The 23,966-nt window shown below is 45.6% G+C and overlaps 1 protein-coding gene and 1 non-coding gene across 4 annotated transcripts in view; one reads left to right on the top strand and one right to left on the bottom strand.

The window, feature by feature from the left end:
• The window catches only part of IREB2 (iron responsive element binding protein 2), a 143,485-nt gene that overhangs the window by 75,442 nt on the left and 44,077 nt on the right, over positions 1 to 23,966 (top strand). The window contains exons 1-2 of one of the 3 annotated variants that reach the window (XM_074353981.1): positions 21,432 to 21,494; positions 22,968 to 23,057. In XM_074353981.1, the coding sequence (XP_074210082.1) occupies positions 21,476 to 21,494; positions 22,968 to 23,057 (109 nt within the window). In that variant the 5' untranslated portion in view covers positions 21,432 to 21,475. Of the gene's footprint in view, positions 1 to 21,431; positions 21,495 to 22,964; positions 23,058 to 23,966 lie in introns of those variants that run through there. The other 2 variants (XM_074353979.1, XM_074353980.1) reach the window with 2 other exon arrangements.
• Positions 19,908 to 19,980, bottom strand: TRNAD-AUC (transfer RNA aspartic acid (anticodon AUC)). The gene has a single exon. It is a non-coding gene; the product is annotated as a tRNA-Asp (tRNA).

Genomic DNA, 23,966 nt, shown 5'->3' on the forward strand with positions numbered 1-23,966 from the left:
CCAGCTATGCACATGACAGACTAGGGGCACTCGGCAGGACTGGACGGTGGCGAGCAGTTAGGCCTGCAGACCTCCAGGAAGTCACAGAACTCAGGATACTAACACAGGTGATGAAAAGGCTGGGGAACCAGAACAGCCGTTCTCAAAGGGCAGTCCCGATCTGCAGCGTTAGCGCCACCTGAGAACTTAGAAATGCAAATCATCTGGTCCCACCCTGGGTCTACCAAGTCAGAAAGTCTGGGGATGAGGCCCACCAGTCTTTGTTTTACACCCCCCTACAGGTGATTCTGATGCATGATGAAGTTTGAGAACCACTTGGCTACTCAAAGTATGGTCCACAAACCAGCGACATCAGGTCACTCGTGAGCTTGTTAGAAATGCAAAATCTCTGGCCTGGCCCCAGACCTACTGAATCAGACGCTGCTGTTTAACAAGATCCCCGGGGGTTTGCCTGTACCTTACAGTTTGACAAGGGCTGTACCTGAGCTCCAGCCCTGGCGTTCTTTGGACTGGGTGGATGGGTCTGCAGGACAAATAGTTACAGATGACAAGTGGGCCACACAGTTCCAGTCACACGCAAAGACTGTCCTCATCTCTCCTTGAATCCGCACTACTCCCAGAAAATGTCACCAAGAAAAATAATGGCTTCACCAAGCCTGCAAACATGCCTCAACTAGACATTGTGCAGAAAGCAGATTGCAAAGGCAACAGGACAAACAGCCTGACGGGTGCTATTCATATTCCAGAGGAGACAGCTGGAGCCCTTGAGACGCAGGCCGGCTCCCAGCACTCCGTGACATGGAGATGATTTAAGGAGACGCAGCTGAGGGTGGCTGCAAGCGCGTGAAAAACCTGCAGAGATAGACCTTCAAGAAGACAAAGCTGCTGAAACAGGAGGCTGGACCCGTGACCTGTCATCCCGTCTGCCCAGGGTGACCCGGGTTCTCATTCTTTCCAGGGAAACCAGCAAGGCAGCGGTGATAAATTACAGGAGAGGAGTTTGCCTCCGATGGCTCCAAGCCAGATTATGAATGACTTTATCCTCATGACACCAGAAAGAATCTCTTCCTTCCCCATCTCCCTCCTGGCTTCCTAGTGCTGGGGATTCTACCAGGCTAGCCTTTCCAGTCCCGTTAATAATAGTTGCTAATTAATATTTAGTGAGGGTTTACTATGTGCCAGGCTCTGGGCTAAGTACCATGTATGTATTTTTTTTCATTTAATTGTTTTAACAATTCCATTAGGTAGATAGCACTATTTTAGGTTTTTACTAATATTTAGGCATTTACTAAATACTGTTAGGTATTTGCTACTCTACAGATGGAGAAATTGAAACTAGGAGAAGTTAAGTAACTTTCCAGACGTCAGCTAGACGGAAAGGCGGCACTGAAGAAGGGCCCAGATATCCTGACCCCAGGTTCTCCACCAAAGCTTTGTGTTTGTTACTCAGAGTGTGGTCCTTGCGCCGGTGGCTTCAGAATCATCACAAACCTCAGGCTTCACCCAGACTTACAAACTCAGGCTCTGCATTTTAACAAGATGCCTCAGGACTGGTATCCACGTTACAGTTTGAGAAATATGCCTGGTTATAAGAGCTTCCTTCCCTTGTAGCGATGCAAATCGCCGTCGCATAAGGAGCACAGCTGACATCAGTCAGAGACACTTCAGAAATGTTTGTGATGTTTCATTCTCCTCTTTGGGGAACAGGATGTTAGGAAGCCAGAGGGGGCCACCAGGTTCTGGGGGGACAGAGGGAGCGTGGAGAAAGAGAGAGAGCCAGAGGTGGGGGTGGGGGGAGCGCATGCCTTCTTTAGAAGCAGGTTGGATGAGAAATCACCTTCTCAGGGCGAAGTGCTAGCTGCATTTCCCCCTGCATGTTGCAGTCTGGAGAACAGACGGCTCCTGCAGACACCAGTGAGAAAGCACTGCAAGAAAGCGTTTCTGAGTTTCCCTTTCCTTGAGCCTCAGCGACCTTATCTGGCTGAGAGTCATAACTCGGCCCACCCCCCTCGCAGGTGGGATTTAAGGACTGCCAGTATAGGAAACAGTCTGTAGGGCCCAGAGCAGGACACGAGTCTAGGGCACAACACTTACTATTAGGTAGACCAGGTGCCTGATCCCTCAGCCCTGCAAAGCCATGTTATAATGTTCTTTGCTGAAAGGCCAGATCTGGATCCCTCTCAGTGCTCCGCACTCCCCTGTGCTCCCCACACTCGCCTGGGGCCTTCATGGACCAGCTGTCCTCTCTTGTGATACTAGTGCTAAAACAGTGTCCTGACCATTTATGATTCTGCTCGTTCTCATGGAACGTGGTACCTTTAAGGCCTTTGATAACCATGTCATGTCTTTCACTGTCACTGAATCACAGATTGGATTCCAAAGATCATCAGTGTTTAACAGTTCAGGCTCATCAGGGCTTAAGCTCCAGTTCCGCTATTTATTTGATGTATGATCCTGAGTGAGTTTCCTTTTTCTTTTTTTTTTTTTAAATGGAAGTGCTGGGGATTGAACCCAGGACCTTGTACATGCTAAGCATGTGTTCTGCCACTGAGCTGTACCCTCCTGCCCTCTGCCTGTGAGTTTCTTAATCTCTGTGTGATTCAGTTTCCTCATTTGCAAAGCACAAATAATAATAGTCCCTAATTTACAAAATTACTGGGAATATTAAAAAAAAAATACATGTTGAATAGTGAGTTCCAGCGTTTAGCTGACCCAATAGCTACTACTAAACCATGTTTCAAAATCTCATAAAATACAGCACTTGTCAGGCACGTCCCTGGTTTCAGAGATGTTAAAATATTATTCATTCAACAGGAAAAGTGTTCCAAAGTCAAAGATGTGTGGGAAAACCCGAGTGTCTTTCCTGCCAGTTGTTTGCTCCCTTTCAGCGTGATTCCAGGGTAGTTATCACTGTCCCTGTTTCCCAGACTTAGTAGACCATGGAGCCCCTTTTCCGTGGAGCAGGCAGAGCATTCTGTGGGATACACTCTGGAAGTGCTGATCTAGCCCAATGCTCTAGTTTCATAGATGGGGAAACTGAGGCCCAGAGAGAAGAGGAGGCTTCCTGAAGTTATTCAGCTGGTTACAGTGGATCCTAAGCCACTGAACAGCCAAACTGGAGCCTCCTCCACTAAACCAGCTCCCCTCCCCACTTCACCTGTCACCTACGGCACTCCTCACACTAACCCCAAGAGGTCCCAAAGAAAGGGGTCATCCCCATTGTACAGACACAGTCCCCGGCCACTGGGTGATGGGCAGAAGGGGAACCCAGATCAGATTCCTGGGGTTCCTGTTGTATTTTCTTAACACCCTAAAAACTGTGACTCTGGAGGGAAGGAGGTATGTAACTGGGAGGGAGCAGGTGAGCAAAGATGGTCTGAAAGGCCTTGGGGCAGGAGGTGGTCTCAGTGCAGAGGCTCCAAACCAGGCAAACCTCACTTCCTGAAGCAGTCTTGCTGGGCCAATCCTGGCTTCTCCCCTGGTGGGCTGAGATACAGCCCATCGACCACCTGCCCTACCAATCTTGGTCAAGCAGCGGGGGTGGGACATAGGAGGAGGTACCAGAGGTACCGCTGGAGGCCCCTCATTTCACACCTGCCCGCGTGCAGAGCCCTGGAGTGGAGGGCGGACCTCCAGGTTCAATGTTATTCCATCGCCAAGGCACAGCCACGGGGACTCACTGGGCAGACTTCAGACCACATTTATGAAGTCCACCGGGAAGTTCTTTCAGCACAGCAGTTAATTTAATGACTGCTTTGTTTTAAGAGCAGTTTGTGTTTCACTGGCTAAGGTGAATTACTCTAAGGAGCTGTTAAGCAATTCATCAACCTTTAAACCCCAGTATGATGTTTGTGGTCAAACATGACTATTCTCACAGACTGAGTGACTCCCAACCTTTTCCCCTTTGAGACGCACTTGATGGATGATGTTTACCCACATGCATGACCCACCCCCAATGTGAACAGACTCCCGAGGATCAGCAAAAATGTTAAGGAATGGCCTCACCAAGTGTTGGTGGAAAGGTTAACTTTTACACATTGTGAGTGAGAGTATGAATTGATATAGACTCAATAGAGAACAATTTGGCTGCATCTGATAAAATGGAACATGTAATTTCAATTGTAATCCTCATAAGCCTGCAACTCCATCTTTAAGGACATGCCAGAGAGGAGTTCATCATGTATACAGGAAACCTCCAAGGCAATTCACTGCAGAATGCTGGTTTTCACGCAAAACTGGAAACAACTCAAATGTCCACCAACAGGAGAGTGACTAAGCAAAATATGGTATAGTTACATTATGGAATATTTCACAGCAATTAAAAGGAATGAATTAAATCTATATGTATCATTTTGAGTAGATCCCAAAATATATACTGTTGAGTGAAAACAGAAAATTGATGTATGATACAAAATTAAAATATGATTTTTATAAATTCTCAAGTAGGAAAATCATATATTACTATATATTTATCATAGGTATATATAAATTTATAAACGTAAAAGCATAAAAAACAGACTGACAGGATCATGCCACATTCATGACAGTGATTGTCCCTGAGAAGGAGGAGAAGGAGTGGAATGGATCTGAAGGACAAAGGGAACTTCACTTTCTCTGTAAGGCTGTCACGTCAACTGCATCTGATGCGTCTCTCAGACCCTCTTGCCTTTGCCTGTCTCCTGAACCCTTGACCACTTGCTCTGCCTCAGGTACCCCAATGCAACTGACCCTCTGCAAGCCCACATGGTTCCACCTGAGGCTGACTGGCCACATGCCCCGAATCTTGGGTTTTCCCATTATTTCAGGATTTGAATGAAGCAAGACCTGGGATCTTCAGTAGGGCCTGAGATCTGGCTTCCCCAGTGACCACCCAAAGGGACCAGGTATAATGCAGTGGTTAAATGGGATGATTTGCCCCCCCCCCCCGGGAATGTTTGGCAACATCTAGGGACTTTTTGTTTATTATACCTGGGTGTGTTGTGGGGGGTACTACTAGTATCTAGAGGCCAGAGAACAAGGATGCTGCTAAACAGCCTACAATGCACAGGACAGCCCCCTACAATAAAGATGCACCTGGCCCAATGTCAACAGTGCTCAAGTTGAGAAACTCCGGTATAGTGGTTAAGAACTAAGACTTGCTGTGTGACCTCAGGCGAGTTACTTCACCTCTCTGTGCTTCAGCTTCCTCATCTATAAAAGGAGCATAATTGTATCTGCCATATAGTTGTTGTCAGAATGAAATGTATTAATGATTAAATATGTTAATAACTTAAGTCGGTGAACGGCACTTAGAGTGTTATGTAAGTGTAATAGTAATTATAGTAGTAGTAGTGACTCTGCCATGAAGAATAGTAACATTGAGCACACATTTTTTAAGGAAACCATTCACAACTTCAAGCTTCAATTATGGCTAGTTAGAAGTATTTCACAAGACACTTCACAACTGACTGCAACACATTGGTAATACCAGATGTTATGAATTCTTAAATGCACACTTTTCCTACACTTTGACATCCCTGCACTCAGGGTGCATCATATGATCATGGTTGTCAGGTGGCCACCATACATGCATGTCACTGTCCGCACATGGACATAAAACCTCGGGAGTGGGGATCAGTGGCTTGGAAGGAAATTCTGGAGACACTGGAGAAGATCCCCTTTTAAGGAATGGTGCAGTATTCACTGTGGATGGTTTGGGTGACAACATTATGTGAAAATATGATCACTAGTGATGTGGAATCAAAAAGTGACTCTGTCACACCCTTTTGAAGGGAATTTATTTTGCTTACATTTTTCTTTTCATGTAGGTATGAACGTGATATATTATTAAGCATCCATGTCTAAATAAATCTCAGATTTTTCAGAAGTGCGTGTTTACACATCCTACATAAGAAAGCCTTGTGCCTTATTGTAATTGGTAATGTTGCTTCTTTTTTCAGTGGTACATAAAATAATGGTGTATCCTACAATTGATGACATCATAGATTTGATGAATCGTGTGTAATAATCATACTGCCATTTACTAAGTCCTTCAAGTGTACTAATCAGACTATATATATTATCTACCTCACCTAATCCTCTTACTAGCCCTATTATGTATGTACTTTTTTTGGTATTTACTATTCTTGTTCATATTTTGCCAGTGAATAAATTGAGATTCAAAAGGGAAGTAACTTGCCGAGGTCAACAGCTGACAAGCAGAGCTGGGACTCCGAAGCCTTGGGGCTCAAGCTTTGCCTCCTGGCTCAAAATTACAATCAAAGCCTGTATCTTTTTTTCTTTCCCCCAGGTGTTGGCAACCTGAAGCATGGATAGTAACAACAGAAGGTGGCTAAGCCAATGTTCAGCCACCTGTGGGCTGGTCTTCCTCGCTGCCATTTCTCCTTCCCTATCTCCATTTCTTGGCACTGCCAGACTTTCCCCAGCATAGCTCACCCGCCCAGTCCAGTGGCAGAATGCAACCAGAATTGTGGTCCACATGGAGCGCCGCATTTGAGAGCCTATTGATCTCCCAGCTTCCCTAAGGAAGCAAAGTTCATATGCTGTACAGCAGAGAGGGGCTTAAAAGAACAGAGATGTTTTACAAGCTTTGGGTAAAAATCATGTGTTCCCAAGCTGAACCACATCTTTGGAATTTTTCCTTTGTCTCCTTCAGAGTAAAGTTCTGCCTCTGCAGATTCCAGCAAATTGTGGAGCAAAGCGCAGTCATTGTAACCAAACATCCAGAGGTAATTATGCAACGGCATCACCAAAGTGCAAAAGATAAAGCCCAGTTGCGAAGCCTAGCAGATGTATCCCATTAGCATCACCAAGACAATTCCAACTGATGGATGTCTCCTCTCCAGCAGTGTGGGCCTCCCCAAGCCTCCCTGTTGGTTCCTAGAAAAGCAGATTGGCAGGTTGCAAGGCGCGTGGGGAGATGGTGAGCATTGCACGGGGAATCAAGAGACTGGTTTTCAAGCCTTAAAGTTTGCATGACCTTGAGCAAGATACTTGACTGTCCATGCCTCATTCTCCCCTCCTTTAAAATGTGTGCCTCTCCCCCTCCCCCCACCCCAGCTTTTAAAACTGAACAGCAGCTCTCATTTACTCTCTCCCATAACCCTGTGGAATCTGGTTTTCATTCTCATCATCTTTCAGGGCCTCTGAGCAAGTTCCTGTGCCCTGTTTCTCTCAACAAGGATAACTACTTCCACCTGCCTTTGTAATTGGTTCCTGGCACGAGGAAGTCCTCTTGACAAGGCTGGGCTGCCCCGCATATGCTGGATAAATGCTTGAAATATGGACCCCGCCCGTCCCCGGGGTTCAGAACTGAACGCGTTGAGAAGTGCTGCTGTTTGCGGTGCAGGAGCAGAAGTTTTGCTTTCCCTCTGCTTTGCGACTCTCTCACCCTGACGAGCAATGAAATGATTGGTGTCTAGACAGTCTTGGATTATTTCCTGTCCCATTCTCCCTCTCAGGTCATGGAGTTGGCCTGGAGCGAGGACGAGATTTTCACAATGTCTCAAGCAACTGATAGACAAACTGGGATGCAAGTCCTGGCGGTCTGACTCCAAGTCCAACAATCAGAGTGAGAGAGTCAGAAGATTCTGGGCTATGGACTCAAACTGACCTGAATTTAAACCCAGCCTTGCCACTGGCTCACTGTGTCTCCTCTACTTCCTCATCTCTGGAATGGAGATAATAACCACCTCATAGAACTGCAAGCATCAAACAGGGTAACGTGTGTGACGCTCAGGGAGTCTTGGGCTTAAAACCAGAAAAGACTCAAGTGACAACCACTGGGGCTTTAATGGGGATAGAGAGGGAGTGTTACTGGCCCACACAAATGGGGAATTTGTGCAGAGGTAAGATGCCTAGCAGGACAGGACTCTTTCTACCTGAAGGACCTTAAACTCTCCCTACCATTTAAGCATATGAAGAGAGGGGAGCCTCATTTGTTAAAGGGGAAAGTGCGAATCAAAACTACCAGGGCGTCATATGTAAGTTATACCTCAATAAAGCTGATTTATTAAAAAAAAAAAAAAAAAACTACCAGAGATTGGTCAAGATCAAAAATCCTGGTAACAGATAGGTATCAGAGAATGCGGGGAAGCGGGAGCATCCAGGACAACCTCCACAGAGGGCAATTTGGCAAGATGCATCAAAGCCAGTAGTGCACAGACATCGGGTCCAGCAGCTGCACTAGGGGGACTCAGTCGTAGACAGCCCGCCCTCCAGTGCAGTGACCACTCTGGGTTCTTCGGTGTGAAACATGCCACGCCCACTTGAGGGCAGAGTGGGCAGAGGCAGCTTCACTTAGAAAAGGCTGGGGTGCGGGCGAGGTGATGGGCACTGTAGCACTTTGAGGGGAAACAGTTCTGCACCACTAGGGTCTCGGAGGGGCCTGGAGCTGGGGAGCCCACTCAGTAGGGCTTGGAATCTGGCAGACCTGCCCATTCCTTCCTTCTCTGCTACCTACCGGCTGTGTGGCCAAACACAAGTCGCTCCAAGTTGCTTTTCTCCACTTACTCACTGAAGATGGTACCACCTTCCATGAAGAGCTGACTTGAGGAGTTAGTGAAATCCACAGGAGGATCTGGCTCAATGTCTAGTGTCTGGCCAGCAAGCGGAGAAGGTTTTCCCCTATCTGGTTTATCTGCATATCCCTCTTCCTATCTTTGTCTCTTCACCTCTCCCCTGGCTTTTTTCAGTTGTGGCCAACACACCCCTACATCACACCCCAGCAGCCTGGAAGAGCAAACTTCAGACAGCAGTGGACCCAGGAGGCAAAGGCTTACATCTGGGCCTGAAGCTCCAACCTGCTCAGCAATTCCGCCTTCCTTCAGTTCTGAATGCCCGGTATACAGAGTTGGCTTGCTCCTTGCCTTAGGCGCCGGGACTTCCCCCGCTTCCTGACAGGGCCCCCAGCCAGCTCGCCAGTGTGGTTTTGATTTAGCCTACACCTCTGGTGTTTGCTTCTCCCTCCCTCCGACCGTGGAAGAGGAGTGGGAATTCAGACAGTGTCTCCATGTCAAAAACAATGCACTTTTAGGATTAACGTATACACACTACTATATATAAAATAGACAAATAACAAGGTCCTACTGGATAGCACAGGGAACTATATGCAATATCTTATAATAACCTATAATGGAAAAGAATCTGAAAAAGAATATATGTGTATATGTATAACTGAATCACTCTGCTGTACACCTGAAACTAACACAACACTGTAAATCAACTACACTTCAATTTAAAAAAAAAACCAAGAAACGCATTTTTCAAAAAAAACCTTTTCTTTAAAAATAATTACAATCTCACAGAAAGTTGCAAAAGTAATACAGAGGTCTCACGTACCCTGCACCCAGCTTCCCCCATGGTAACATTTTACATGTCAGCAGTACACCTCTAAAATATGTGTTTGGTGCTTGCACCACCTGGGCAAGGATTTAGTATGAGGAGAAGATCTAGTGGTTCAAACCTTGTCATTGTAAATCTTCTGTTCCATCGCTCCTGAAAGACCTGATCTTTCCTTTCCAGGACTTGGGTCATTCACAGCTTCTGCCCAGAAAGCATTCTTTATCAGCCAGAGACTCAGGCTAGCTTAAGCCAAAAGGGAATTTACTAGAAAGACATTGGGCTGCATCAGAATCTGTGGGAAGACAGGGAGGCCGAGCAGGAGCCAGGAGAAGGACCGGGGCATCCAGAACTCCATGGCCACTTCCTCCAGGTGCTCCCATGGCAAAGAATGAATGCATGAAGGCCCACTGCTTTGTTCTGTTTTGTTTTGTTTTTAATTTACTCTGTTTTAACTTATTTTTAAATTGAAGTACAGTCAGTTACAATGTGTCAATTTCTGCTGTACAGCATAACGTCTCAGTCATGCATATACACACATATATTCATTTTCATACTCTTTTTCGTTAAAGGTTATTACAAAATATTGAATATAGTTCCCTGTGCTCTACAGAATGTTCTGTGTTGTTTTTCCTGTCCTTTGTCATCTCTTTGCAAAGCTCTTCCGCATCACCCCAGCCAGGAATGGCTCACGCATAAAGCCCTTCCCAGCTGGACTACATTTCTTGGGGGTCAAGTTCTCAGTCTCTATCAAGTCTATAATATTTACTCAACATAGGAAACCAAGAAGTATTATGAACAAATAAATTCTGGCACTAGAGGCAGTTAATTAATTTTACCAGATTCCTTGACGTTCATATACAACCAAAATGAGGGGGAAACTGCCTCTTTTTCTTTTTCTTTTTTTGACTCTTCTTAATGGGAGTGTCAAAGCAGTCAGTGTGTGAATTGGGCTTTTAAAATCACTGACAAAGCTTTTAAGGATCCCATGAACTTGCAAATAACAGCTACACAAGGTTTTAATTAGCATGATGTGAAAAAAAGTCACTTGACCTCTAGGTGCCCTTCTTTAAAAAGTGGGATAATGAGACTGGCCACCTGCTCGCTCACAGAGGCACTTGTTCATTAATGAGACCGGTGGTGGCAAGGTGCTGGGAGCACTTTGGATGAAAGAAGGAGGAAAAAGCTCTCCGAGTACTAACTGTTATAATGATGGTTTTAGCCAAAATCCTATTATATCTAGACTCCCTCTGGTGACCAATTTAGCATACTGTATATAATACATTTTGAATTAATTGGTTTCTACAGCCTCTCAGTAGACTGGGGGTTGCCAAATGGCTGTGGTTTTGCCTTTGCTGAGATGCCATGAATACATTCTTCTCCCCGAGGTTAGCCCTGCCACCTCTTCCACCCTGGGCCATCTCCGCCTTTACTCTGATGCGTGGCTCTCCTCACCAGTTTTTCATTTGAAAGCCAGGCTTTTCCATGCTGCTGTGCAGTTTGGGGAACATCACGTCACCATCCTTAGATCCCTAGGGGGCAGTTAAATGGACACAGGAGCTGACTTGTTCTGTTTGGTGCCAGAAAGCAAAACTGGGACAGATGAGACAGAGGAGCGCGGGTTTCAGCCCAACAGAAAAGAAAACTTTTTCATAGTCAGATTGTCCCATATTCAACAGGTATCTCCGGGAGGTAGCCAGAGCCTCTGTTGGTGAGGGCCCTTGGTTTGCAGACGTCTGAATGTACTCCAGTGAGTTTTAACAGAAGAGAGTCTATGCTGGTGGACTGTGCTTAGCATCGATTCCACCCACCTTCTTGTGTGCCTTCCTCTAACAATGAGGCTGGAGAGCTAGTCTATGTTTCCCAGTCTCCCTTGTAGCAGAGTTCAGGTGGGCTTGCAGAGAAGATAGAAGTGAAGAGGAAGCCACAATTCTGCTGGGTCTACTGATTTTTCAGTGGCTCTTGCAGAAATTCCAGTGTCCAATCACTTGCTTTGTGAGTTCAGAAGAGCACAAGGCATTCTCGGTGTAGATGGCCGTGGGCACAGTGTGACTCTGGAGCTGCAGCAGTGGTGGTGCTTTCTGATCATGGTGGCTTCCTCAGTGTGAGTTTGATAACCATAGAGGCTCCTGGATTGTGGCAGCATCAGTGTGGTGCAGGGACCAGTGGCATCCGGATCATAGATGACGTAGCAGCTCCCTTGTGTCCTCTGAGAGTCATTCATGCAACTTCAATCTAGAGTTGGTGTCTTCAGCTCTCTCTCCCATCAACTCTGTAAGCCCTTTCATACCCTGCAGTGAATCATTTTCTGCTTAAATGAACTAGAATGGATTCTGTCCTCTGCAATAGAGCCCTAGCTGATGGAAAGAGATACGTAGAGCCTAATGAATCACTGGGACTGTCTAGGCTGAGTTCTTGGGAACAATTCACAAAACTACACTGCAGAACTGAGCTACCAAGGGAGCTGTTGTTATGTGACAATTAGGAGGCTGTCCTCACCTGCGTACCCCGGAGTCATGCCAGCTAGTCTCCATTCTGTGCCAGCAAAACAGATGTCCATGCCCCACCTCTTTCTCCACATAATTCAGTTCTGAATCAGAGCCTCACATGAATGTAGTTGAGCAGCAGAATAGAAATCACCACCAGATCCCAGCCTGCAAAGGAAATATAGTCATTAGTGGTCCAGCCCCTACCGTTCAGAGATGAATCGGGTGAGTCAGTCCACAGTATTTACTACAGAATTATTGACTGTCAGGTCTGGGAGAGCTCTGAGAGAGGCTAGTTCAGCCTTCAGAGACAGATGAACTTTTTTGTCCAAGTTAGAGTCAAAAATCACAGCTGGTTATAGATAAAATCCGTGAGCACAAACATCTGGCTCAGTGTCCTATCGACCGGCTCCGCTTTCCGCCTCTGAACCTCTGAGGGATGCCAGAAGGAACTGCTGCATCTGCTGGGAGTCCAGACCACGTATAGCCAGTGTCCAGGGTCTTGTGACGTTTCTCCAAAAGGGAGACACTACGGGATTTGGAAAACTTCTTTTCTCTGAGTTAGGCTAACCTAGTTTCAAATCCTGACTGCTACGTGTTACCTGTGTGGCCTTGCACAAGTCAGTCACACTCTCTGAGCTTCAGTTTCCTCTTGAGCAAAGTGGGGAGTCATAATTGCCTGTTTTAATAGTTTTTTGCAAAGAATGAAGTGTCAGAAGCACTCGGCTCATAGTAAGTGCTCAGTGAACATTAGTCCTGTGCAGCCTCGAAGGTGAGGCCTGAACAAGAATGGCACAGGTGTCCTGAGCCAGACACCGGAGGGCTCAAATGTCAGCCCAGAGAGTCTGGACTTCGGCCTTTGTGTTGGAACTAGGAAGATCACTGTAATTATAGTTGATTCTCCTGGTGGGGGAGGTATAACTCAGAGGTAGAGTGCATGCCTAGCATGCACAGGGCCCTGGGTTCAATCCCCAGTACCTCCATTACATACATACATACACACACATAATTACCTCCCCACAACAATAACAAAACAAATTATTTTAAAAAGCTGATTCTCCCAGAAGCCCAGCTGGGCAGTGGGGTGCAGGTGGATGCCAGTTAGGAGGCCAGGCAGGAGCCCAGGCAGAGAAAATCCAGGCCCAGACGGGGTAGTGGGAGAGCATGGGAAGGAGGAGGTGGGAGAAGGATGCAGGACCCACCGAGGTCGGGGACCTGGGAGCCAAACTTCAGTTCCTCCACGCAACGCTCTGTTGATGACCTAGAGTTCTTTCTGAATATCAGGACCAAGTTACCACGTTTTCAGAGACAAAGCTTCTTGCTTTAGAAACACACGAAGGTATTCCAGATCTTAAAACTGAGAGAGAGTGGGAGCTTCTGTGACATCTGGCCCGGGACTGAGACGTCTTCCCTAGAGCTGTGGGGCTGTCTGCTGCACAGATCTGAGGAGTCTCAGCTTGTCTGGCTTCTGCTTTAAAACAATTTTCCACCGTCAGTGAACAATTGCCCACTGTCACTGCTGTCAACACCACAGGCATACCAGGAAAACCCTTTTCAATTTGAAAATTTAAGTGCTCAGTTGACTAAAGTCACAGAGGCGGATGAGACCAGAGATCAGTCGAGGTCTCTCCCTGTCTCTGATGTTCTCCACTCTCCGTTCAGAGAGACGAGTTAAGTACCCTGGTTGAGCTTGCCTGTGGGTGACTTGATTCACACATCCACTCAGATACTCCTACCATGTGCCAATGCTTGGCTCTGGGGATACAAGCGTGAACAAAACAAGTCCCTGCTCTCGTGGGGCCCACATTCTAGGTGGGACAGACACCACTGAGTTAAATGTACAGCATCACGATAGCTGCCGAGGAGAGGCATGAAACAGGATCACTGGCGTAAGGAGGGCCGGAATTTGCCGGATGTGTTTGTGGTTAGGAAGGGCCTCCCTGAGCAGGTCAGCTTGGAGCAGGGACCCAGAGAAAGTGAAGGTGCGAACCATACGGATACCTGAGGGGAGGGACCTGTGAGAGCGTAGGCCTGGGAATGGATTGTGCTTGGTGCTCCAGGAGCAGGAACGAGGCCAGCGTGGCCACTGCAGAGGGGGTTGTGTGTGTAGTGGTGGGGTGAGATCAAGGAGGAGGGGGCAGATCGCATAGGGCCTTGGAGGCCACAGTAAGGACTTTGGCTTTTACTCTGAGTGAGATAGGAGCCAGGGCGGACTTCTGAGCAGAGGATGACGGGCTGGCTTCCATCTGGGCAGAACCCCTCGGGCTGTTGTTCTGAGACCAGTCAGGAGGCCACCACAATAATCTGGTGGTAGTTCAGATCAGGGTGTCTTATCAGTGGGGGAAGAGCAGAAGGTTGTGGGAGTGAGGCCCAGGGCACCTGGGATTTGGGGAGGAAAGGTCAGATTTGAACATTATGAGCTTTAGATGAACAGCCTCCAACAAGTGCTCGCCCTCAAGCCTGATCCTTCTAGTCCAGCCCTGGGCTCTGAAGGCCATTCTGAAGAGTTGCTGCAGTGCTTTGACTGGGGACAAATTCATTTGGAACAGATAACGAGCCTAGTAGGATGGCTGCTTTGAAAGGGCCACTGAGGCGTCCTGAGTGTAAAAAAAAAAGTACGAGTTTTTATCGCCACGTTAGAGAGTACGATTGGGAACTTCATTCCCTGAATGTTCCCTTAGTGTTTCATTCACCACTGGTGCCAACCAAGGTCAGTCAGTCTTTAATGTCTCTGTATCATTGGAAGGGACAGTGCCTGGTGCTGCTGCCCCCCAGAGGCTACTCGCCTCCTCGCAGCCCAGGCTTTCCCTGAGCATCACTGTGGGTTTTCTGGCCACAAACCATGGGCTGGGCGTGCAGAGCAGCAGGGCAGAGCCCTCAGGGGACTGAGAATGGAGGGCTGGTTCTCAGGGGGTTCACCTTGTACCAGCCCAGGGGATCTGGCCTGCCTTCCCAAAAAGGATGTGGGACTGGGGGCCCAGAATCCGGTTTCCCTCTCCTGCTCGGTGTCATCTCACTGGACATCTCACTGCGGAACTCTAGCTAGTTTCTCACGTTCCCTTCTTGTGCCAACACTTTAAAAGAGCTTGTGAAATCTGTATATGAAATGGAGTATGGTTTCCATATCATGCCCAATTCCTTTTATTTTATTGATTGATTGATTGATTGATTGATTGACTGTTTTTGCTTGTTTGGCAAGGAGAGGTAATTAGGTTTATATTTAGTTTAATGGAGGGACTGGGTCTTGAACCCAGGACCTCGTGCAGGCTAAGGATGCACTGTACCACTGAGCTATACCCTCCCCCCCTCCGATTCCTTTTAGATCTCTGCACCCTTCCTCTTTCTCCCCACACACCTCTCCTGGCACCCAGGGGACCCATACTGCAAGGTTCCTTCTGGGTCTGCCTTTCCTGCCTGAGCCTCAAGTTTTTTGGAGTTTTTTTTCTTCTTTTGCTCTCATCGAAATGGGCCTCTCCTAGTTCCACCAACGAGTAAGTGCTAATGAGGGATCATCTTTTTCCACACCTCTGGAACCTCAGTTTTTAAATCTGTAGAACAGGGCTAATAGTAATATTTATCCTCAAGGTCATTATGAGGATTACAAATAGTTTATGCAAACCATCTGGCAGTGCCTGAGGTATTCGACAAATGGCAGATACCGGTCTAGAATGGACTCAGCTCCAATATCATTTTCTCTAAGAAACCTTCTTTGATTCCCACTAAGTGCAGTTAAGTGTTCTTCATCTGTGCTTCAAAGTCTATGGGAATAATTCATTGTGTACTGGATATTTGTCCACAATAGGCTAGACCCCTGTGGTCAGCAGAATAATCCCTTCCACACACCACTCCCTCCACCCCATGCAAAGATGTCCACGTCCTAATCCCTGGAACCTGTGGGTATATCACATGGCAAGAGGGAATTACGACTGCAGATGGAATTAAGTTTGCTAATCATCTGACCTTGAGATGGAGAGATTATCCTGGATTATCCAGTTGGCCCAATATAATCACAAATCTCCTTATAAGTGAAAGAGGGAGGAAGGAGAGTCAGAGAAAGAGAAGTGATGGGAGAAACAGAGGTCCGAGTGATACAATTGTTGGCTTTGAAGATGAAAGGGAGCCATGAGCCAATGAAAGAGAGCAGCCTCTGGAAGCTGGAAAAGACAAGAAGACGAATTCTCCCCAGTGTGTCCAGCAGGAATGCAGCCCTGCTGACGCCTTTATTTTAGCCAGTGAGATCCATTTCAGATTTCGGGTCTCCAGAACTATAAGATAATAAAATGATGTTGTTTTAAGCCACTAAATCTGTAATTTGTTATAGTCACTATTAGGAACTAATACAACTCACATACATGTAATTGGCACAGTTACCCAAGTAGACATGGTTATTGTTCTCACTTTACAATGGAAAAATTTGCAGCTTACAGCTGTAATTTGTGCAAAATTGCACAGCTAGTAAATAGCTATCAGACCTTTCGATGCAAGTTACAAAAAACAAACACAAATTGGCTCAACCTATGAAGCAGAGGTTACTGGCTCACATAACTGAAAAAAAATTCCAGAGGAGGTTCTTGTAGAAAACAGGCAAGATTTGATCCACAAGCTAAGGTGATAACACCTAGGATGTAGTATTTCTCTGTCTCTTGGGCCTGTTTTCCATAGTCTCAGCTTTGTTCTCAAGTTCCATGCAGAGAACCTATTGTTGAAGGCTCAATTCTGTGGTGGCAAAAATGGCTGCAGCAGTTCCAGACGTCACCACCTCACTCCCCATGACTTCTAGAGGAAAAAAGAAAACTTCCCTTTCTCAGACTGCTCAGCAAAACTCTAGTAGTGACTTGTGGCTTCTAATTATGTTAATCCCCAATTCCTGGGCTAAATACTGAGCCCCATGGTGGACCTGTGAATGGGGAGTGGGGTGAGGTTGAATTGCCTGAAAGGAGATCAGAGTCAGTTGGGCAGGATAAACAGGACATGGATATCAAACGTCCACAGTGCTGGCTGGAAAAAGCCCTACCACAAAGCTTCTGAGTTCAAACACTACTGCCTCCCAGTAAAGTCATTTCTGACTCTTTAGATAGTTGGTCATCGCCTGTTTACTTTTCAGTAAGACTAAGGGACAAGCCTGGAGTCATCCTAATCTCCTCTGTATTCCCAGCCCCTCGCCCAGGGCCTGGCTGAGATCAGCCATCAGAGGAATGTTTGTTGGTCACTAGGGCTGCTCTTTCAGGGAGGTGAGCCACCCAGGAAGTTGCTCAGTGCCACCTTTCTCTGGGTCTGTAGGGAGCTGTGATGATGCCCAGCCAGGCTAAATGTTTCTGAGAAATGTAAGGACTTCAATTGATATAAGCAGTGGCTTGTATTTAAGCCAGTTTGAGTTGGATGTTTCTTTTACTTGCAGCTGAAAGCATCCTAAATGATACAAATGACTTCTAACGGTGTTGTGAGGATTTAAATGAGATAATGCATGTAAAGTACTTAACGAGGTCTAATAGGTGTTAGCTATTATTATTTTTATTACCACTTACAGTGACATTATCTGTTTATGAGTTCCTCAGGGGTAGGTTGAATCCTCCCCGTTCTGGAATGTAGTAGTAAACAATACTTAAATAATGGCTGAACCAAATTAAGTATCCAGGGCACCGTTTTACATGGGTCAAGTTTCCATTGATTGAATTTTTAAATGTGAGTTATATTTTCAGTTTCAATAGGATAGCTTGCTATTTACAGAATTCCTGTGGAAAATTATTTTGGAAAGATGAGTTATCTCATAATTCAAATCATCTATGTTTGAACAAGTCATTTCATTTATTCAACAAACATTTATTTAGCACCTACTGTATGCCAGGTACTGTTGGGTATGGTGGGACTTAGCAAGGAATAACAGATACAGCATCTGCTCTCATGAAGTGGTTATGTGGCAGACACTAGGGGTTGCCAGCCTTACAGGAATTTCCTCTTCTTCCTTGCTAATAAAGCCCCAATTTTGTGCAAAAAGCAATGTGTGAGGGAGTAGGGGGAAAGCAATGTGTGCTACAGATTGGGAGGAAATATTTGCAAAGCACATATCCGTATCTTCACTGTGCTGTTGGTCACACAAATCTACACGTGATAAAATCACATAGAATTAAATACACATACGCCCCCTACAAAAGAGTACTTGTAAAACTGCTGAGCTCCGAATAAGGTCAGAGTTCAATTTCTTCATTTTGATATTGCCTTATGTTACACCGGGGAAGTCTGGGTGAAGAGTTGCATGAAATCTCTAGTACTTCTTAAACTGCATGTAAGTCTACAACTATCACAAAATAAAAAGCTTTTTAAATGGGTGAATTAAATCTCAATAAAGCTATTTAAAAAAAAAAAAAGGAAAATGGGAGGGTGTTTTTGGTTGTCACCATGGGAGGGGAGCACTTCTAGCATTTAATGGATGTGAGATTCCCTCTGCATTCCGCAGGACGGAATTTCACAGCGAAGGATCAAACCACCTCCCCCACTGAACATGCTGCCAGATACTCAGGTAGATAACCCACACAAGCATCAAAACAGTAACAAATACGTTTATACTTAACCTGAGCCTCTAACTTAATCCCATTTACAAATCAATGTGAAAGGCATTTGTGTATGGTTTTAATACACTCTGAATTTTCCAGGAATGCAAATATCATGTAAAAAGAGGAAAGGTCGTTATTTTGCTCTGTTTGGAACTTTGCCAAGAATTGTTCACCACTCCAGAAAATCAGCAGTGACAGTGCTTCCAATAATATCTGAGTCACCAATACATTTCATTAGCCTCCATTTCAGCCAGTCAGTCATGATATATATGTACATGTATCATTTATTACATAAATGCATTTATTATATACATGCATTCACGATACATATTTATGCATGAAATATGTAAGTATTTAGATCTTATTTGGAAATGTCAAATATAAACAAAAAGTGTTGACTATATTCAGTTGAATACTATCTTATGTTCTGTAAAATCATTATAAGTAGATGCACGTATCTGACTCCATCATTATGTCATGCAGCATATACATGCCTGGGCACCTGCGTAGTGTATACATATTATTTTCCAATAAACTACTTTCCTTTGATTTCTCCTTTGTATTACAGTTATGGCATTGTATAGATTATTTTATTGTTTTGTGTAGGTTATATTATCTATGAATTTCCTGCCAGGACAGTAAAGGAGACATTACAAAATACACGTCTTGAAAAGGGGGTGTTGGGTTTCATAAAGTGGAGAACTACTGGTCTAATTTCTGGTCAATGAGACATCCATGGAGGATGTTCAGGAAAATATTTTCTCCTCCGATAAAAAGAGAGAGGTGTTCTGCACCAATTTCCACCTCTCTTTTGGAAGTTGTAGGACAACATAAGTCTTCTGTATCACGCAGTCATCTCGCAACCAGGAGGCAACAAGTCTGAGGAACAAAAACCAAAATGCTGAAAAGTGTGAGGCCAAAATAAGGAATGAGCCTGGGTCTTTGATGATGTCATTGATCTGTTGCACTAACCCTAGAATTGCCGACTATAGACTTTGTCATGTGAGATAAGTATAGATCTGTGTTGTTTAAGCCACTGTTAGTTGGGTACTCTCTTGCATGCAGCTAAAAGCATCTAACCAAGATAAGGAAAATACAGTAAATGGGCAATTACAATCAAGTGTAATAAAGTGTTTTAATTGACATAGAGAAGATAGGGAAAAACTTCATCACGTTCCCAACTCAGACGAAGAGTTGGGGGTTTGCCATGAGTATTTCCTGTAGGAAATAATATCTGGACTAAGGCCTGAAGAATGAGTAGGGGGTTAGCAGGACCGAGTGTTCCATGAAGAGAGAACAGCAAGTGAGATATTACAGAGTGACAGAGAAGTGTTTCTGCCTACAGTAAGTTTCCTGAGAAGGGTATGAACAATAGGTATGAGATACCAGATCAAATCCTGAGTCAGTCACTTGGTAGCTGAGTAATGTTGGGTAAGTTATTTAACCCCTCTGAGTTTCAGTTTCACCATCATGAAAATGATGATCATGGTAGTACTCATGTCCTAGGGTTTTTTTTTTTTTTTTTTTTTAATGGAGGTACTGGGGATTGAACCCAGTATCTCATGCATGATAAGCACACACTCTACCACTGAGCTATACCCTCCCCTGCTAGGGTCTTTTTGAGGAGAGATTGTAGCAGTCATCTAGACAAGAAATATTCAAATCTAGGTGGTGGCAGGGGGAATGATCCATAAATAGAGGAAATATACTGGGGTTTGCTTCCACCAGGTTTGTTGGGTCAGTGATTAAAAGAAGACGGTACAGGATCAAGGATGATGTGTCGGCATGGAACTGAGTGATGGATGGTGCTGTTCACTGATACAGGCAATACAAAAGGAGTAGTGGGATTTTAAGGGGGAAATGATGAATTCCGTTTTGGACATTTTGTGTCTGGGGTGGCCTGCGGGATGTGGAGGTACTTGAACTCTGAGCTTAGACGTGTTTGGGTTACAGGTAGACTGGGAAGCAACAGTATATAACTAATAACTGAAGCCAAAGAAGAAAGTGAGACGTGCCAGGGAAAATGGTGAGGAGAGGTGCAAGGTCAGAGCGCTGGGGTATATTTTATACCCAGTACATTTCATGGCTACGTGAGGAAGAAAGGCCTGCAGAAGAGCCTGAGACGGAGCACCCTTAAAGATAGGGAGAAAAACAAGTAGTCTGAGATCACAGAAGCTGATGGAAAAATATTTCTCAACAAGGGGAGAGATCAGGTAGGGTAAGGATTGAGAAACATGAGATTAGTCAGTGGAGTTACTGCTGACCTTGACCAGCGGCGTTTCTAGGGGGTGGAAGGCAAACCTGAGAGGGATAAGGAGTGGGAGGGGATGGGCGAGCACAAGCAGCTCTTTCTGGAGAGTTGGCTGCCGGCAGGAGATAAGGCAGTAGGAAAGAACGTAGGGACGTGAGGAGCTGAGGCCGAGGGATGGAGACCTAAGCATGATAAAGTGCCATGCCATGCCTAAGGAGTGCAAGGAAAACTTACTCGGAAAACTTACTCAACTATTAGTTAAGCGCTTCCTACGTGCCAGATCAGTCTGGCCACCCTCTCCTGAGAACACGCGTGGAGGCTACACATGACAGGTTAACCTAAGGCTTTATCTTCAGGGGAAAGCGGTTCTCCTAAAGCTGTTTTTCCTAGGAATTCCCATTCCGAGCCCCTCCACCCCGTACAACCCCTGGATACCCTGCAGGAGCCCACACTCGCTGGATCTCACAACTCCAGTCGCACACTTGAGGCCACTACTAAGCAAAGGATCGCTAAGAGGGCCATGCTAATGACGCCAACCCCACAGCCTCCCCGGTGTTTCGTCCCGAATTGCGATAACAACAGCGATTGCGCAAAGAATCGCCTTCTATTTGGCCCCGCCCCTTCTCTTTCTTTGTTTCCTCCTCCGAGGATCTCGCGAGAGTTAGGCGGCAAATCCCGCGAGTTCGGACCTGGGGCCGGTTCTGCGGCTCTCGCGGTGTTTGCGCGAGACTGCTCCTTTCCTTCCTCCCTCGCCAGTCCGCCTGCCTTCCTCCCCCCTCTTCCCCGCCCGGCCTCCCCCTCCTTCCCCCGCGGGCCCCCTCCCCGCAGGGATAATATGGTCTCCGGCGATGGACGCCCCAAGTGCAGGTTAGTTTCAGTCCGCCAACTGGGATCTGGCAGCTGGAGACGCGAGCTGCCCGGGCTCCGAGTTCCTTGCTTCTCTCGCCTGGAGTCGCCCGGTTGGCGTCCGGGCCCTCCGGGCTCAGGTCGTGCTCCCTTGGGGCCTGCCTGCTGGGCCGCACTGTCCGCGCCCAGGCCGCGAGAGCCGGGCCTCGCCGCCCTCGCCCCTCAGCGTGACCCCACCAGGGCCGTCCGCTCCGCTGCTGGCTCTCACCCGGGCCGGTCTCGGCCTGTTGGCCGCTGCTGGCTGCCAGCGGCTTCCCAGTACATTTCAGTAGCACAAGGGTCGGGGAGAAGCCCACCATCTTCCCCTCCCCGCCCCCATTTGTAAGAGATAAGGGTGGGGGCCGCTGCCTCCTTGCTTGGGTCTCACGCAGCTAGTTGTTTATTCCGCTGTCCAGCTTCGAGCCCCTCTCTCTCTCTTTGCCTCTGGAAGCAGAGTGGGGGGCGGTCAAGGCCGAACACTGGTCAGCCAGTTGCCGGACCATTTACTGCAGCGCTGAGTCTCCTCCCCCCATCCACCTCCCCCCTTCCTCCTCAATAAAAAAGGGGAAAAACATTATATATTCTCAAAAAGTGGGCTGTACTTATCGCTTCTCATTTCGGACCAAGGTCCTAACAATGTTGAGGGTCCTGCCCACCCACCGCAGTGAGTCTGCACAAAAGATCTGAAGGTTCTTTAACCTCAGGGCTGCCTCCCCGCCACTTCCCCTGAGAGCCTTAGGAGCTGAAGCACATTCAAATGAGACCTCTAGGTCTTTGACTTTGTTGTTAAGCTTCAATTCGTGCAAAACCAGAAAGACATGTATTTTAGGGAGAATCTCCTAATTTACCCAGATACTTTGTTGTTCACTTTTTACCTTCAGTCTTCAGACCTATTAAGGTCTTACCTGATAAGTTGCTTGTTTTGGTTTGGTTTAGATTGTATTCATGTTGTTGAATGCCCTGTGAAAATCTATCTCTTGATTATTTTTAAAAAATCAATTCTAACAGAATGGTGGCATTATCAAATTGGCCTGTTTATATTTATGCAGTTTTCAGGACATGGCTTCACAAAATATGCCTATACATCATTTAAATTGTTTTTATTGTCCCTTTCCAAGTATTCTGTATTATCACATTTCAGGAGTTGATTATTTTACCAGTTTTTATTTGACAATCACGGTTTAGAGTTGTACTGTCCAATACAGTAGACACTATCCACATGTGACTATTTAAATAAATTAATTAAAAAATTTAAAACTCTGTTCCTCAGTTGCTGTGATCACATTTCAAGTGCTCAATAGCCATATGTGGCTAATGGCTACCTTTTGGACAGTGCAAATATAGAACGTTTACACCAGTGCAGAAAATTGTTGGATAGAGCTGGCTTCCAGATATTTTCACTTTGAATTAGGTACTTTGTAGCAATGTTTAATAAAATTATAATTTTTTTTCCAGGATATGCCTTTGAGTACCTTATTGAAACATTAAATGACAGTTCACATAAGAAGTTCTTCAATGTACCTAGACTTGGAGGCACCAAGTATGGTAATGTTGCTTAAATTTTCTTGGGTTTCTTTAGTTTCTAATAATAAAAATGCATCTGTCAAGCTAAGTAGAAGAAATTTTAAGTTTATTCCCACCATGTTGTAGCAGGTATACTTACATATATCTCTAACATTTTGAAAAACTCTTCTTGGGACGTCTTTTATTTGAGGAAAGATACAATCCCCTACCTTAGCTTCTCATTTTAAAACCTAAGTTAATTTAGTAATGATTTTTTTCCCCACAGGAAACTACTAATACTATTTAAAAACACACACAAAACCTGACTGATGGTATCCTAGAGCTATTAAATGTGTATTTTAATTTTTCTAGTGACCAATGCCCACAATTCTTTATCTGCTGTCCTTTGAATAGGAATCACCAACAGGGCCCACTGATTTGAATTGTTCACTAGGGCATTTTTTTGCCCTGGCTTATGCACCAGTACTCTTGGCAGAATTTTGCAGGCACCTGATCAGGATCAAACAAACCTTTCCTGAGGTCTCTGAGGAGTGAACTTGGTGGAACCCCAATGTATTGGATGGAAGTCTTGACTTTATTGACGACTGAGTAGGTTTCTCAACCAGGCCAATGAAGGGAAGACCTGTTTGGAAGAGTGATTTAGATGATTCTTTTCAGTGAAAACTACTTGGAAAGAAAAATGCCAAATCTGTTGCAGTCAGTTTTGAAGGGAGCTTTTCTTTAATCTTGGTTGATTTGTTTTGTTTTGTTCTCTCATTATTTAAGAAGATTGCTTTTGTGATCTTTCTGTAGATTTTGGTGGATTTAAGTGTTTTAGACTGCCACTTGCAGTATTTTCTTGTACATTGTGAGAAAATTTAGATATTTTAGAGTATATGTTGGAGAAGATCCCTGTCTTAGAATGAGGTTGCCATTTAAAAATAAACAGTT

Source organism: Camelus bactrianus, chromosome 27, assembly GCF_048773025.1.
Source record: "Camelus bactrianus isolate YW-2024 breed Bactrian camel chromosome 27, ASM4877302v1, whole genome shotgun sequence".
NCBI classification, from domain to species: Eukaryota; Metazoa; Chordata; class Mammalia; order Artiodactyla; family Camelidae; genus Camelus; species Camelus bactrianus.